Source organism: Nomascus leucogenys, chromosome 18 (genome assembly GCF_006542625.1).
Source record: "Nomascus leucogenys isolate Asia chromosome 18, Asia_NLE_v1, whole genome shotgun sequence".
Taxonomy (NCBI): domain Eukaryota; kingdom Metazoa; phylum Chordata; class Mammalia; order Primates; family Hylobatidae; genus Nomascus; species Nomascus leucogenys.
The window spans coordinates 83,094,963-83,107,796 of record NC_044398.1 but is presented as its reverse complement, the minus strand read 5'-3'; the positions used below and the strand labels follow the sequence as shown (position 1 = coordinate 83,107,796).

The 12,834-nt window shown below is 37.9% G+C and overlaps 2 protein-coding genes across 4 annotated transcripts in view; one reads left to right on the top strand and one right to left on the bottom strand.

Moving 5' to 3' along the window:
- Nucleotides 1-2,808, top strand: part of GFM2 (G elongation factor mitochondrial 2) — a 46,251-nt gene extending 43,443 nt beyond the window's left edge. For all 3 annotated transcript variants that reach the window (XM_030798549.1, XM_030798550.1, XM_030798551.1), the window contains 2 exons: nucleotides 1,524-1,706; nucleotides 2,305-2,808. In XM_030798549.1, the coding sequence (XP_030654409.1) occupies nucleotides 1,524-1,706; nucleotides 2,305-2,433 (312 nt within the window). In that variant the 3' untranslated portion in view covers nucleotides 2,434-2,808. The remainder of the gene's footprint in view (nucleotides 1-1,523; nucleotides 1,707-2,304) is intronic.
- HEXB (hexosaminidase subunit beta) overlaps nucleotides 2,777-12,834 on the bottom strand; it is a 30,022-nt gene continuing 19,964 nt past the window's right edge. The window contains exons 7-14 of the mRNA XM_030798554.1: nucleotides 10,800-10,929; nucleotides 8,770-8,950; nucleotides 7,788-7,874; nucleotides 6,109-6,181; nucleotides 5,499-5,673; nucleotides 3,556-3,646; nucleotides 3,327-3,431; nucleotides 2,777-2,946 (exon numbers count right to left, since the gene is read on the bottom strand). Of these exons, the coding sequence (XP_030654414.1) occupies nucleotides 2,889-2,946; nucleotides 3,327-3,431; nucleotides 3,556-3,646; nucleotides 5,499-5,673; nucleotides 6,109-6,181; nucleotides 7,788-7,874; nucleotides 8,770-8,950; nucleotides 10,800-10,929 (900 nt within the window). The 3' untranslated portion in view covers nucleotides 2,777-2,888. The remainder of the gene's footprint in view (nucleotides 2,947-3,326; nucleotides 3,432-3,555; nucleotides 3,647-5,498; nucleotides 5,674-6,108; nucleotides 6,182-7,787; nucleotides 7,875-8,769; nucleotides 8,951-10,799; nucleotides 10,930-12,834) is intronic.

The window sequence follows — 12,834 nt, the reverse complement described above, 5'->3', positions numbered from 1 at the left end:
ATGGGGAATCTCCTTCTCTCTGCTTGTAAGTGCTTCATGTATTTATTGAGTCATCTGTGTTGTACTTATAGTTCACCAGGCACTGAGAAGGACACAAATAGGATTATATTTTACTCTACCTAAAGGAGCTTGTGATTTCGTAAGGGAATTAAATATAGCCAAAATATTAGATAAAATGGGCAAATGCCATGAAAGTAGGAAGCAGGGAATTGGGGAGGATTCTTGGAAAGATTTATATTTGAGCTGAGATGATTTTGGAGGACGTGAGCATGGTGGGGGACATTTCAGAGAGAGATAAGAGTCCTTTTAACTGTAGTATCAGATGAAGGCAGGGGAGTTGTGTGTTGAAAAAGTAAAATGGTGTCAGACTCTAGAGAAAACTTTAAAAACTACATTAAAGAGTTTGAACTTTGTTCTGAGAATGGTGGAGCATAATTTAAAGGTTTCGAAGAGAGAAGTATCAAAGTACAGAAGGGATTTGAATAGGGAAGAGATAGAAGAGGACAGGAAATGGACTAAGTTTGACCTAGGATACCAGCAATAGGAATGGGAAAAACAAATCTTACAGCTTACTTGGGGAAAAGGAAGTCAAAGGTGAACTGAAGACTAATGACGTCATCATCAGAAAAAGGGATGTGCATAGAAGTGTTTGGAAAAGAAAATGATGAGCTCAGTGTGGGACATGTTGGAGAGCTGCCGGATAGTCAGACACTATCCCAAAGCAGGCCAATGGAGTACAGGACTGGAGCACTCAAACTGTGGGCTGCATAGGATTTAAAGTTTTTGAGGAAGCCATGGTGAAGGCGTTTTTGAAGCTCTCCAGATAGGTAATAGTGCCAGGAAAAGATTGTGAAAAGAGGACTAAGAACAGTTCCGTGAACATGGTATGCCCTAGTTAGATATGCAGAATTCAATCTTTTTCTTTGTTGTAGCATTTTTTTCTCTTAACTTTTTACATCCTTTTCAATTCCATTATTTTATTCTGAAAGACATTTTCAGTTTCCACATTCTTTATATGTGCGTGTTCTTCTATATGTGCGTGTTCTTCTTGGCCTTTGAAATCTAAGATTCTAAATAAGAAAAGATTTTACATAATGTTTCTACTACCTTATTGCACTAAATTTTTTCTTTTTTTTAAGCTCTCCCCTTTATTGCTGTCTTTGGCATGTGGCATGGCATGGACTGTAATTATAGACATCAGGAACAGATACATGAGGTTTAAATATGAACAAATGAATCTTTGAAAGGGGAGGACTTTCTATGACTCTGACCACATGTTCACAGGCATTTTTTATAATCAGACTTTACTAAACACCCCTTTGCATCATACCACACAAAAGATCTATAAATTCTGTTATCATGCTTATTATACAAGCAAATATTATAGTTGTTGACGTCTTATAAAACGTTACCTTTAAAGAGAGAGTTAAAGCAAGCTTATGTCTTTTTGCATGAGCTCTAGGCTGTATTTATTGTAAGTTTTTATTTATGAAAGATAAGTTAACATTCTTTAATTTCTTTAGGCTCTGAAGAAAGCTGATAAGCAAGTTTTGGAGCCTCTGATGAATCTTGAGGTTACAGTAGCTAGAGATTATCTCAGCCCTGTCCTTGCAGATCTGGCACAAAGAAGAGGAAACATTCAAGAAATTCAGACTCGCCAGGACAGCAAAGTTGTTATTGGATTTGTTCCCTTAGCAGAAATTATGGTAGGTACTTTGTAACTGAAAAGTACATATTCTTCTTAATTCAGGGGATATAATATGCCGATGAATAGACAATCAATAACCTGAAAGAAACATTGAGGCTTTGATTTAGAGAATACATGTAAAGTTTCAACCAGGAGGAATGGTTAGGACTTTGTTGGTGAAATCCAGGGATTATAGCACTACAAGAGGGTATTTTAACAGTCCCAAAATGTGGTACCAGCCTATATGACCATTTTTTCCCTGCCAAGCATTTATCTTATTTCCACCATTGTCAGTTTTAAGGCAAGTTATCATTCTTCTCCTGTCAGCCTCTTCTGCTCCAGGACAGGCACCTGGGTTGCCAGCAGAGTAGTAGTAAGGGCAGAGCCATCTAACAAATACATCTGCAGCACACTTGCACTACTCTGCTTTCTGTCCTCAATATTTTTATTTCCAACTTACCCTGAAAAAAGTTAAATGATCTGTTTGAAGGAAGTGATATGGCTAAGCCACAAAAGTGGCAACATCACTTTTCCCTAATAGTTAAAAGATAATCAGCAGGAAGAGAAACTTGAGGCTTAAATCTGATAATATTAATGACTTAAATTATTTTGATTAGGGTTATTCAACTGTGCTTCGAACGCTAACATCAGGCTCAGCTACTTTTGCCTTAGAACTATCTACTTATCAAGCCATGAATCCTCAAGATCAGAATACACTGCTCAACCGGAGAAGTGGTTTGACCTAAATGTTTTAGTTTTTGGAGAGAAATTCAGGAGCACCTAGCTACTTAATTTTCAGTAAGAACAATTTTTATTGCACAAATAAAGTACTGTTTCAGTACATTCAGAGAACTAGATAAAAGATATAACTTAAGCTTTGATAGTGGCACTGGAGCCACCCATTTTAATTTATATAATGAGAAATGTGCTTTGATGTTTAAAGCCACTGTACCTGAATCATGCTGTTCATCTATGAAGTTATTACTATAAGTAGCCTTCAGAAGAGTGGTATCACAAAGTTGTGTTTCTTTTGTCTCACAAGAAAGATGCCAGGCCTCTATATGTAATAAGATAGATAGAGGGTCAAAGTTTCAATCAATACAAATATTTTATTCAAAAAAGTCTAATATCTTATTTTACATGATTTCAAAATACAGTTGATTGTAGTACAGATTGCTGTGGCCTTTTTCCCCTCCATTTTTTACATGTTCTCGTGGTTACAATATCCAGCATAAAGAGGTTGTGCAGCTATTCCACGTCTGTAGATAACATGAATAAAGATATTTTAGATTGATATTCATGTCATCTTAGAAACTGAAATTAGAATCACTGAAACTGAATTTAGAATCACTGAATCACAGCATTACTGAAAATAAGGGAAGAAAATTAAAGCAACTCAAGATGGAGTTCTAAGTTACACCAAAATTTTTTGTATCTATAAAACAGTCACAATTCTGAATATATATCTTCTTTACAGGTATTATTACTTACAAAAAAATAATTCTTGGTTTCTTCTAATTACTATTTGTTAGGTAACATACATTTCTATTTATAGCAAAAGAAACTAACACTGAATAAGAAGGTTAAAAATCACGCTGGACTTAATAGTATCCTAGCTTGAGAAATAAGTATTTCTTACTTGACCATCCTGCAGCGGTGCCTTGTCAGTCTGTCATAGGCGTCATCCATATCTCTGACATCTTTGGAACTCCAAAGTCTCTCACCAACAGCACTTGCCCGAGGCCTAAAATTTAAATCACACATCCGCCACCAAGCAGTTTAAATTTATGTTTAGTACTTTTGTGTTTAGACGGAGAAGGAAAGCTAAGGCACCTTAATTCTTAAATGTTATCATGTAAATCCCATACCATAATCTTGGAGTGAGGTTAGTTGCATCCACATATTCTCCCCATAGACAAGCTTCTCCACCAATGAAAAGTTGTTTCTGTTCCTGAGTACCTAAATTAAAATCATTGAATTAAGTTCAGAAGTTCAAAGCTTGTACACAGAGGCAATATTAATTTTATCAAGATTTGTTTCTTCTGTCTTTATCCTAGGGCAACATTTCTCGCCTGTGGTTAGCAGGACCTTGGGAGATGCTAATGGTTGTGGCACAAAAAAGATGGCCCCTCCTCTTACCCCACCCCCCAAAAAAATGGTTGCAAACTTTATCCCCAGCCCTGACCCACGGTTCACAGCACGGGTTAGCACCATAGATTAATGTAGTGGGCCAGTATTAAACAGTTTTATTTTGGTTTTATGCAAACTTATCTGGACACCAGAAACCATTTTTCAAATCCCTAGTTGCCTATTTAGTAGTATGCCAGGGAATATAACTTGGAATACTAGTTTTTTAGTGGACTGTGACCACCATGCCTGCCTTTAATTTCTACCTCTTGCCATTTAAAACAGAAATTGAATACTTAATGTGTGTTTTTTTATTTTTTTATTTTTTTTGGAGATGGAGTCTTGCTTGGTCACCCAGGCTGGAGTGCGGTGGCACGATCTTGGCACACTGCAACCTCCACCTCCTGGGTTCAAGCAAGTCTCTGCCTCAGCCTCCCAAATAGCTGGGATTACAGGTACCCACCATCACATCCGGCTAATTTTTGTATTTTTAGTAGAGACAATTTCACCATCTTGGCCAGGCTTGTCTTGAACTCCTGACCTCGTGATCCACCTGCCTCGGCCTCCCAAAGTGCTGGGATTACAGGCATGAGCCACCGTGCCCAGCCACTTAATGCTTTTTAAAAATCAGTAATTATCGCTTTTTGGTCCTCATAAACTGCATTGTATATAAAATTATCAATTCTTAATAGACCTATGGTTTTGAAACTTTTTTAAATAGCAAAATCCTTTTTTCAATGATTTTATACTAAAGGCTAATGTACAAAACTGGACAAACTAGAATTTTTTTTTTTTTTTTGAGACAGAGTCTTGCTGTCGCCCAGGCTGGAGTGCAGTGGCTCACTGCAGGCTCCGCCCCCCTAGAATTTTTTTTATGAAGGGGATCTGACAGCCTGAAGCTCCACCCTTCAGATGTCCCTTCCTGTCCCATCCACCAAGGATTCTACTCCTCAGAATCCTAAGACAACACAGCCTGAAATCTACTGAACTAAAACTATAGCTTTGTTTAGGTGTCGTCTTACATTGGAGAAGCAGTTCAGAAGAGGGCATATAAGGTTAATGCAATCAAATAGCTTTAGAATGTAGAGAGTGAGGAGCCATCATTGAAACTGGAGATAAAATCTAAGGGGATCTATAATACTTTTGAAGTTCTTGAATTTAGGCAACTATATGGTTTCTTGAGAGTTTAAAATGATACTGAGCTTAAAAAAGTACATAGGGGCTGGGCGCAGTGGCTCACGCCTGTAATCCCAGCACTTTGGGAGGCCGAGACGGGCGGATCATGAGGTCAGGAGATCGAGACCATCCTGGCTAACACGGTGAAACCCCGTCTCTACTAAAAATACAAAAAAAAATTAGCCGGGCGCAGTGGCAGGCGCCTGTAGTCCCAGCTACTCGGGAGGCTGAGGCAGGAGAATGGCGTGAACCCAGGAGGTGGAGCTTGCAGTGAGCCGAGATTGTGCCACTGCACTCCAGCCCGGGCGACAGAGCAAGACTCCGTCTCAAAAAAAAAAAAAAGTACATAAAATCAAGGATCAAACATAAAAGACAGTTGGTAGGTAATATCTAGGTAAGGATTTCTGGGGTGGGAGGTTACGGAAGAAAACTCAAACAAAGAATGGTTGCTTCACTTACCATCAGCTTCACAGTAACCCACAACACTTGGACCAACTGCTTCACTTACCACCAAAATCAAGAGGTTCCACTTTATAGTATTTCCTCCAATCTTGTCCATAACTAATCAAATCTAAGTACCAAGGAGCAGAAAGGATTACAGGGAAGCCAGATGCTGTGACTCTACTGAGTTCCTCAGGATACGCGCTGTCTTTCCATACTTCAACTATTGTGCCTGGCGCAAGCTATTAACGTTACAAATTGCAATACATATTATTAGGCCTAGAACAGTAGATGAAATTGAAAGTTTAAGGCATTATTACTAGGAACATAATTTTCTAAGATCCTTAAAAAGAAAAATCTGCATTTTCTTTTTCCCCTTCAGTTAGTGCCATGTGATACTCATTTTAGGGACTTAAAATGAAAAGTTTCATCAACCTTAGGTTGGGATATTTAACTTTTGCTTATATATGGATACCACATAGGTTCAGTTAACTAAGGCTGAGACTTGCATTTTAGTCTCATTTCTACCAAACTTACCTTGGAACTATGAGGTCCAAAGTGGTCACTAACCACACTGGAAAGCTAATACTAGTAGTTAGACTTGCAAATTCCCAGTTGCCCCAAGAAAAATAATTAAGTTTCTTATATTGATCAGATGCAGTCTTCACAATGCTCACCTTCGCTTTATCATCAAAAACCTCCTGCCAGACAATGGATCCCTTGTTTATGGTTGCGATAATATCCAAAACCCTAGTATTACAAAAAAAATTATAGTTATTTTAGATCACAAGCTTAACAATATATTTAAAACATGTACATTTTCTACCAAGGATTTCTTGTGTTTTGAGAGGTGCCTTTTAGTATAGTACAGCTTTATAGCAGAAGCAGCTCAAGTTGGGAAGTGTCACAAGTAGTTCCTCCTTTTTAGCACTTGATACAGAACCTAACATAGTATGGGGGTTTAATAATCATTTGCTGAATGAATGAGTTAAACATGCCCCTAAGATAGGAAGAAGTGGCCTCAAATTGAGTTGGTAGGCAACTCAGGAAATTGTACAAACAGCAATCTCTTATAATTTTATGGCTGTCTTAAAATAGTAGCGACCATGATCTAGTCTATCACATAAATTAACATGTAACAGTTGCTGACAATCAGTCCACAAATATTTACAGATATTTACACAATGCCAGGTGCTCTGCAGATAAATAAAATTTAAATGCATCACACAAAAAGCTGAATAGGCAAAGGCTGGAACCTGGGATTGCCAAATAAATGGTACAGCATAAGGGATGGCAACTACAGCTTGCAGGCTGTTTTTGTATGTCTCATGGGCTAAGAATGGTTTTTATATTTGTAAAGCATTATTTTTTTTAAGTTTTAAAATTTGAGGTTTTTAAGTTAAAAAAAAATTGTATGTGGCCCATGGGCAATTGTACGTGGTCCATGAAGCCTAAAATCTTTACTCTCTGACCCTTTACAGAAAAAGTTTGCCAATCCCTCTAGAACAGCACGGTCTAGTAGAACTTCCTGGGATGGAAATGTGTATATATATATGCACTTTTCAGTATGGCAGTCACTAGCCTCAGCTGGCTACTGAACACTTGACATATGGCTAATGCAACTGAGTAGCTGGATTTTTAACTTTCATTAATTTTAATTAATTTACATATGGACAGGCACCTGTGGCTATGGCTACTGTATTGGGTAGCACAGGTATATAGTAAAATAAATGCTCCTGGAATTGACAAAATGGAATGAATTCCAGGGGCTGGATGGTAGTGAAGACTTCACAGGGTAGCCAGGGCTTCAAGCTGAGTTTTATTTATTTATTGATGGATTGACTGATTGATTGAGACAGTCTCACTCTGTTGCCCAGGCTGGAGTGCAGTGGTGCGATCTTGGCTCACTGTAACCTCCACCTCCCAGGAGATTCTCCCTCAGCCTCCTGAGTAGCTGGGATTACAGGCAGCTGCCACCACGCCTGGCTAATTTTTGTATTTTTAGTAGAGATGGGGTTTCACCATGTTGGCCAGGCTGGTCTCGAACTCCTGGCCTCCAGTGATCCACCTGCCTCGGCCTCCCAAAGTGCTGGGATTACAGGCGTGAGCCACCATGCCCAGCCCAAGCTGAGTTTTTAGAACAGATGACTGCCTTCCTATATTTCAACAGCTATTGGAAAATACTTGGAGTCACCATGTTACGGATTTAAAGCAAGCAGTGGGTATTGCTTCCGTTAGTGATTTTTCACATCTACACTTAGGCAAAGGATGTAGAGAAAATGTAAAAATAGAGCACATTACTAAATAAACTTTTACAAAAAGCATTAATACAGAAATAGGCTTTCAAACAACTTACTTTTGAATGTAGAAAGATTCTAGTTTTTTAAAATCTGTGCCAAAGCCTTTATGCCTCATGAAATCTTGAATTTTTGGATTTGATTCCCTAAAGCAAAAAGTGATTAAAATTTCATTAGCAGTTTGATATGCTCAGTTTATTATTTAGAGCAGTATATATGCCTAACATCAGTTGTGCAGACTTAAAACTATTAAAGTTTGTAGGTAGTAAAAAGAAGCCTAAAAACTTAACTACAAGTTATCTTAATTATCCATTGCAAACTATTTTTTCAAGAAGCTGATTTCCTGTAAAAATGGCTTTCTTTACCTTACCACCTTTCTCCTCCATCTAAAGCTATTTGCAGAGAGAATTTTTATTTGAAAAATCTTTCCTAATCATTGATTGCCCTCTTTCACTAACGGTGTTCTCATTTCACAGTAGTCTTTTTTTGAATCTCCATTTTCTTCTGCATCTTGTTTTTCCTCAAGCTTTACTTTGTCATACCAAAATGTACATTCTACAAAAATCTACCATCTCAGGAGTCATGTTGCCCAGTTTAAACCCTTACAAGCAGGCATGTTACTCTTAAGTTTTCCTTATGGTGTGGAGCCCTCTACAGCTACTTCAATGCAACAGGTTTTTTATTCTATTTTTTTTTTTTTTTTTTTTTTTTTTTTTTTTGAGATGAAGTCTCACTCTGTCACTCAGTCTGGAGTACAGTGGCATGATCTCAGCTCACTGCAATCTCTTCCTCCCAGGTTCAAGAGATTCTCCTGCCTCAGCCTCCCGAGTAGCTGGGATTACAGGTGCCTGCCACCACGCCCAGCTAATTTTTGTATTTTTAGTAGAGATGGGGTTTCACCATGTTGGCCAGGCTGGTCTTGAACTCCTGACCTCAGGTGATCTGCCTGCCTCTGCCTCCCAAAGTGCTGGGATTATAGGCATGAGCCACCGCACGCAGCCTCTTTTTTTTCTTTAAAGGGGTTTTAAGGAATCATCTTACCAACATTTAAATTCCACTTCATCTCCTCCCAAATGAATGAATTGATCTGGAAACACCTCACTAATTTCTTTGAAAAATGTAGTAAGGAAGCTGTATGTTGTATTCAGAGTAGGGTTTATAGGTCCAAAAGAGTCCGACTTGGTTTGTCTACTGTAACACGGAGTCAGGAGGTCTTTCTGACCTAGAAGAAAATATTAAGATTCTTTTTAAAAGAAGTGTCCTCATTATAAAGATCTGGTTTTCCACATGATTTTACTACGTCATTTTATTGAAGCTACAAGATTTTATACACAAAAGATGAACATGTTTACTAAGAGCTAGTAATTTCTTCCAAATAAGAAGGAATTGTTTCCTGAATCCTGTCTCTTTGCCTCTGTTTCCCATTATATCTGAGATTTTATCTACGTCAAATGTTAGTAACTCCCAAATCTTCAGCTTGCCTCAACCCTTTTTCTTGAGCTTCAATTCATTTCAAATTCCCTGCTGGATACAACTGGATATCCTAGCTGTACTTCAAATACAAGCTAACAAAAAACAACATCTGTAGTCCCTAAGCTCCCTTCTCTAGCTTCTCCTGATTTTCGTATTCTAATAAGGGTACCATCATCATCCTAGAGTATATACCTCCTCTCTCCTGGAGTCCATCAGTTGCCAAATTCTATGGATATTTCCAGAATGTCTCTCAGTTCTGTCCATTATTTTACATTCCCACCATCACCCCCCGGTCCAGAACTCCAATCTGTCACTTTCCCAAAGGTTTTCCCAAAGTGTGGTTCCCATCATGTTACTCCTCTGCTGAGAAATTTTCACTGGTTTCCAGTGTGTCCTAATGAAGTTCACATTCCTCACCGCTAATGTACTTTTCCAGATTTACCTCTCACTATTCCCCATGTCTACTCTAATAATATTGAGCAATTATAAATGCTTGGTACTGTGCTATGTGCTTTACATTATTTAATTCTCAAAAAAATTACATGATAGCTACTACTAATTCTCATTTTAGAGATGGAGAAACTGATGATGAGATATTGTAACTTGCCCAAGGTCACCTAGTTTATAATGGGAGAAGGAAGATTCAAACCCAAGCTGTCTGGCTCCAAAGCCACAGTTCTTAATCACCACCCTGTAATGCCTCCTACTCTGCTACACTCTACTCCAGCTACATCCTTGTCAAGCATATCTTATACTTTTTGCACACATTTCCTTATGCCATTTCCTCTACCAGAAACATGAATATATTCTGTGATCACTCAAAAGCATTTTAAGTGTTACCTCATCTATGAAACCATTTCTTGAATTCACTTATCATGTTCTACTTTTTGTAATCACTATTTTCTTTTATTCCCTTTTTTATACTTTACGCAGTACCTAATCACAATGACTTGCTCACAATAGACACAGAGTAGTTATTGAATTGTATCTGTCAATAGTGTTACTGATAGGCCAATCACAATTAAGAACAAAATGAGCAAACACTAGAATAAGAAATGCAATACCTCAAATATTCACTTTTGCAACTTATAAAATACAACTCCTGGCCAGGTGCAGTGGCTCACACCTATAATCCCAACACTTTGGGAGGCTGAGGCGGGCCGATCATGAGGTCAGGAGATCAAGACCATCCTGGCTAACATGGTGAAACCCCGTCTCTACTAAAAATACAAAAAATCAGCGTGGTGGCGGGCACCTGTAGTCCCAGCTTCTCAGTAGGCTGAGGCAGGAGAATCACTTGAACCTGGGAGGCAGAGGTTGCAGTGAGCCAAAATCATGCCACTGCACTCCAGCCTGGGCAACAGAGTGAGACTCCATCTCAAAAAACAAAACAAAAACAAAAATTGGCTGGGCATGGTGGCGCATGCCTGTAGTCTCAGCTACTTGGGAGGCTGAGGCAGGAGAATCGCTTGATCCTGGGAGATGGAGGTTGCAGTGAGCCAAGATTGTACCACTGCACTCCAGCCTGAGTGACAGAGCAAGACTCCATCTCAAAAAATAAAAAATAAGATAAAATGAAATAAAATACAACTCCTTACCTTTTCCCCAAGATAGTGTATGCCCAGGGGTATCAAATTCTGGCAGGACTCGAATTCCTCGTAATCTGGCATATTTAATCACCATACGGACATCATTTGGTGTATAAACATGAGACAAAGAATAGCTTCCCTGTAAAAGCCATATTTATTCAAGTTAAAATATACAACGTAGATTTGATCCTGGAAATTGTTAACAATTGTGCTTGCATTTGATATTTGACAGATAATTTTTTCACTATGACAATGTATTAGTTTCATGTGATATTAGATGACTCATTTAAAAATAACATAGTGCCATAGTTTGGGTAGAAAATTTCAGAAAGAAAATTTCTGCTAAGTCGCACATACTCAAAGGATGATAGCCATTTTGGGGCTTTTGTCAAATCATTTGTTTACCATATTTTAGCAATAAATTCTCAGTATACTTTGGGCTAACCCCAGATTTACTGGTAGAAATATCTGTCTCCATCAGTGCCTCCTGTTTCAAGAGTGTCTACTATCATGCTGTTTCAACTTCCATGTAAGCATACAACAAAACAAATGTCTCCAAAGTGAAACTTCTGAAAACACTGCTTTTGTCAATTTTAGAGTCAAAATGTACACCTTATTACAAAGCATAGCTGTTGTCCTTCAAAGGACTATCAGCTTGAATTACTATCAGCTTGAATTACTATCAGCTTGAAAAATTCCCATATAGACTCTATAATAAGTGACTTGGTTTTTTTTAATGATTACCTCAGTCCCTTTATAGGTCACTTGAAAAATTAGAACTCAATATTGTTTGTAACTAAAGTTGTGAGCTGTTCCTTAGCACATTTCTCAAACTATGGCCTGTAAGTGCTCAATTGCGGAAAAGCAGTCTTGTCTCCCAGCACTGCAAATCAAATTTCTATCAAGACTAGATTTAACTACCAGTTTATAGTAAATACAGGGACATGTTAATTGACACTATGGGGTGCAATCAGCAAAACCCAGACTGTGGGAAACTGTAGGACACATGACTCAGTTTCTTCAACAACAATTACAGGAGAAAAAGGTGGGAAGCGGGGACCTGTAGATCAAAAGAGAATTACTAGACATATTAACTCACCACAATTATGGAGCTTATTTGTATCCCACTGCAAATTTTTAAAAATAATTTTTTAACTAAGAGGAAAAGACACTTGGAGAAATGTGAATATTGATTGGCTGTCTACTGTTAATTTTTTAGCTGCAATCATGTATTATGGTTATTTTTTCTTAAAGAACAGGCCTTTTTACAGTGAGATACAATGATGGATTTTATTCAAAACAACAGGATGGGGCAGGGCTTGTCTGCAGGAGTTTAAGTGATACAAGGTTGACCATGTATTCATGTTTGAACCTGTGTGATGAGAACATGGGAGTTCATTAAACTATTCTGTATCTGTATATGTCTGAAATTTGCCATAATAAAAAGTAAAACAAAACGAAACAAAAACACAAGTGCTGTTAGCACATTTTAGCCTACATAGCTAACACTGGAGAAAGTTTTGGAATTATGGCCGGAGGACAGAATTTAGAGTCCTGGCTTTGTCTCGTCCTAACCACAACTTTACACAAGGCACATCACTTCTCTGGATGTCAGGTACCTTCTTTGTATTACAGGGATATTAAACTAGGGGACACTGAGGGTCCCTCCCAGCTCCACTGGTCCATGATACAGTCAATTTGAACACTGTTAACTGAGACTACCATTATTTTCTAAGAAAACACTCTCACCTCTAAAATTCCCTACTTCATGTAGTTTCTCAGAGAGAAAAATAGTCATTTATGGATTTCCAAACAATTATGTTTAAAACAAATACACTGTTGGACAACTTGATAAATATATTATCTTAACCATATGTAATTTGAGAATTATTCAGGGCTTCTACCTTGTTAAATTTCAATGTATACTTCTCCAGAGATTGTTTATATTCACAATAACAATTACAGTAACCGTTATAACAATAACAAAAAAGTTTTATGGATGTAAAATGCTAAGTCACAGCCAAAAACAATTAAAAACCATAAA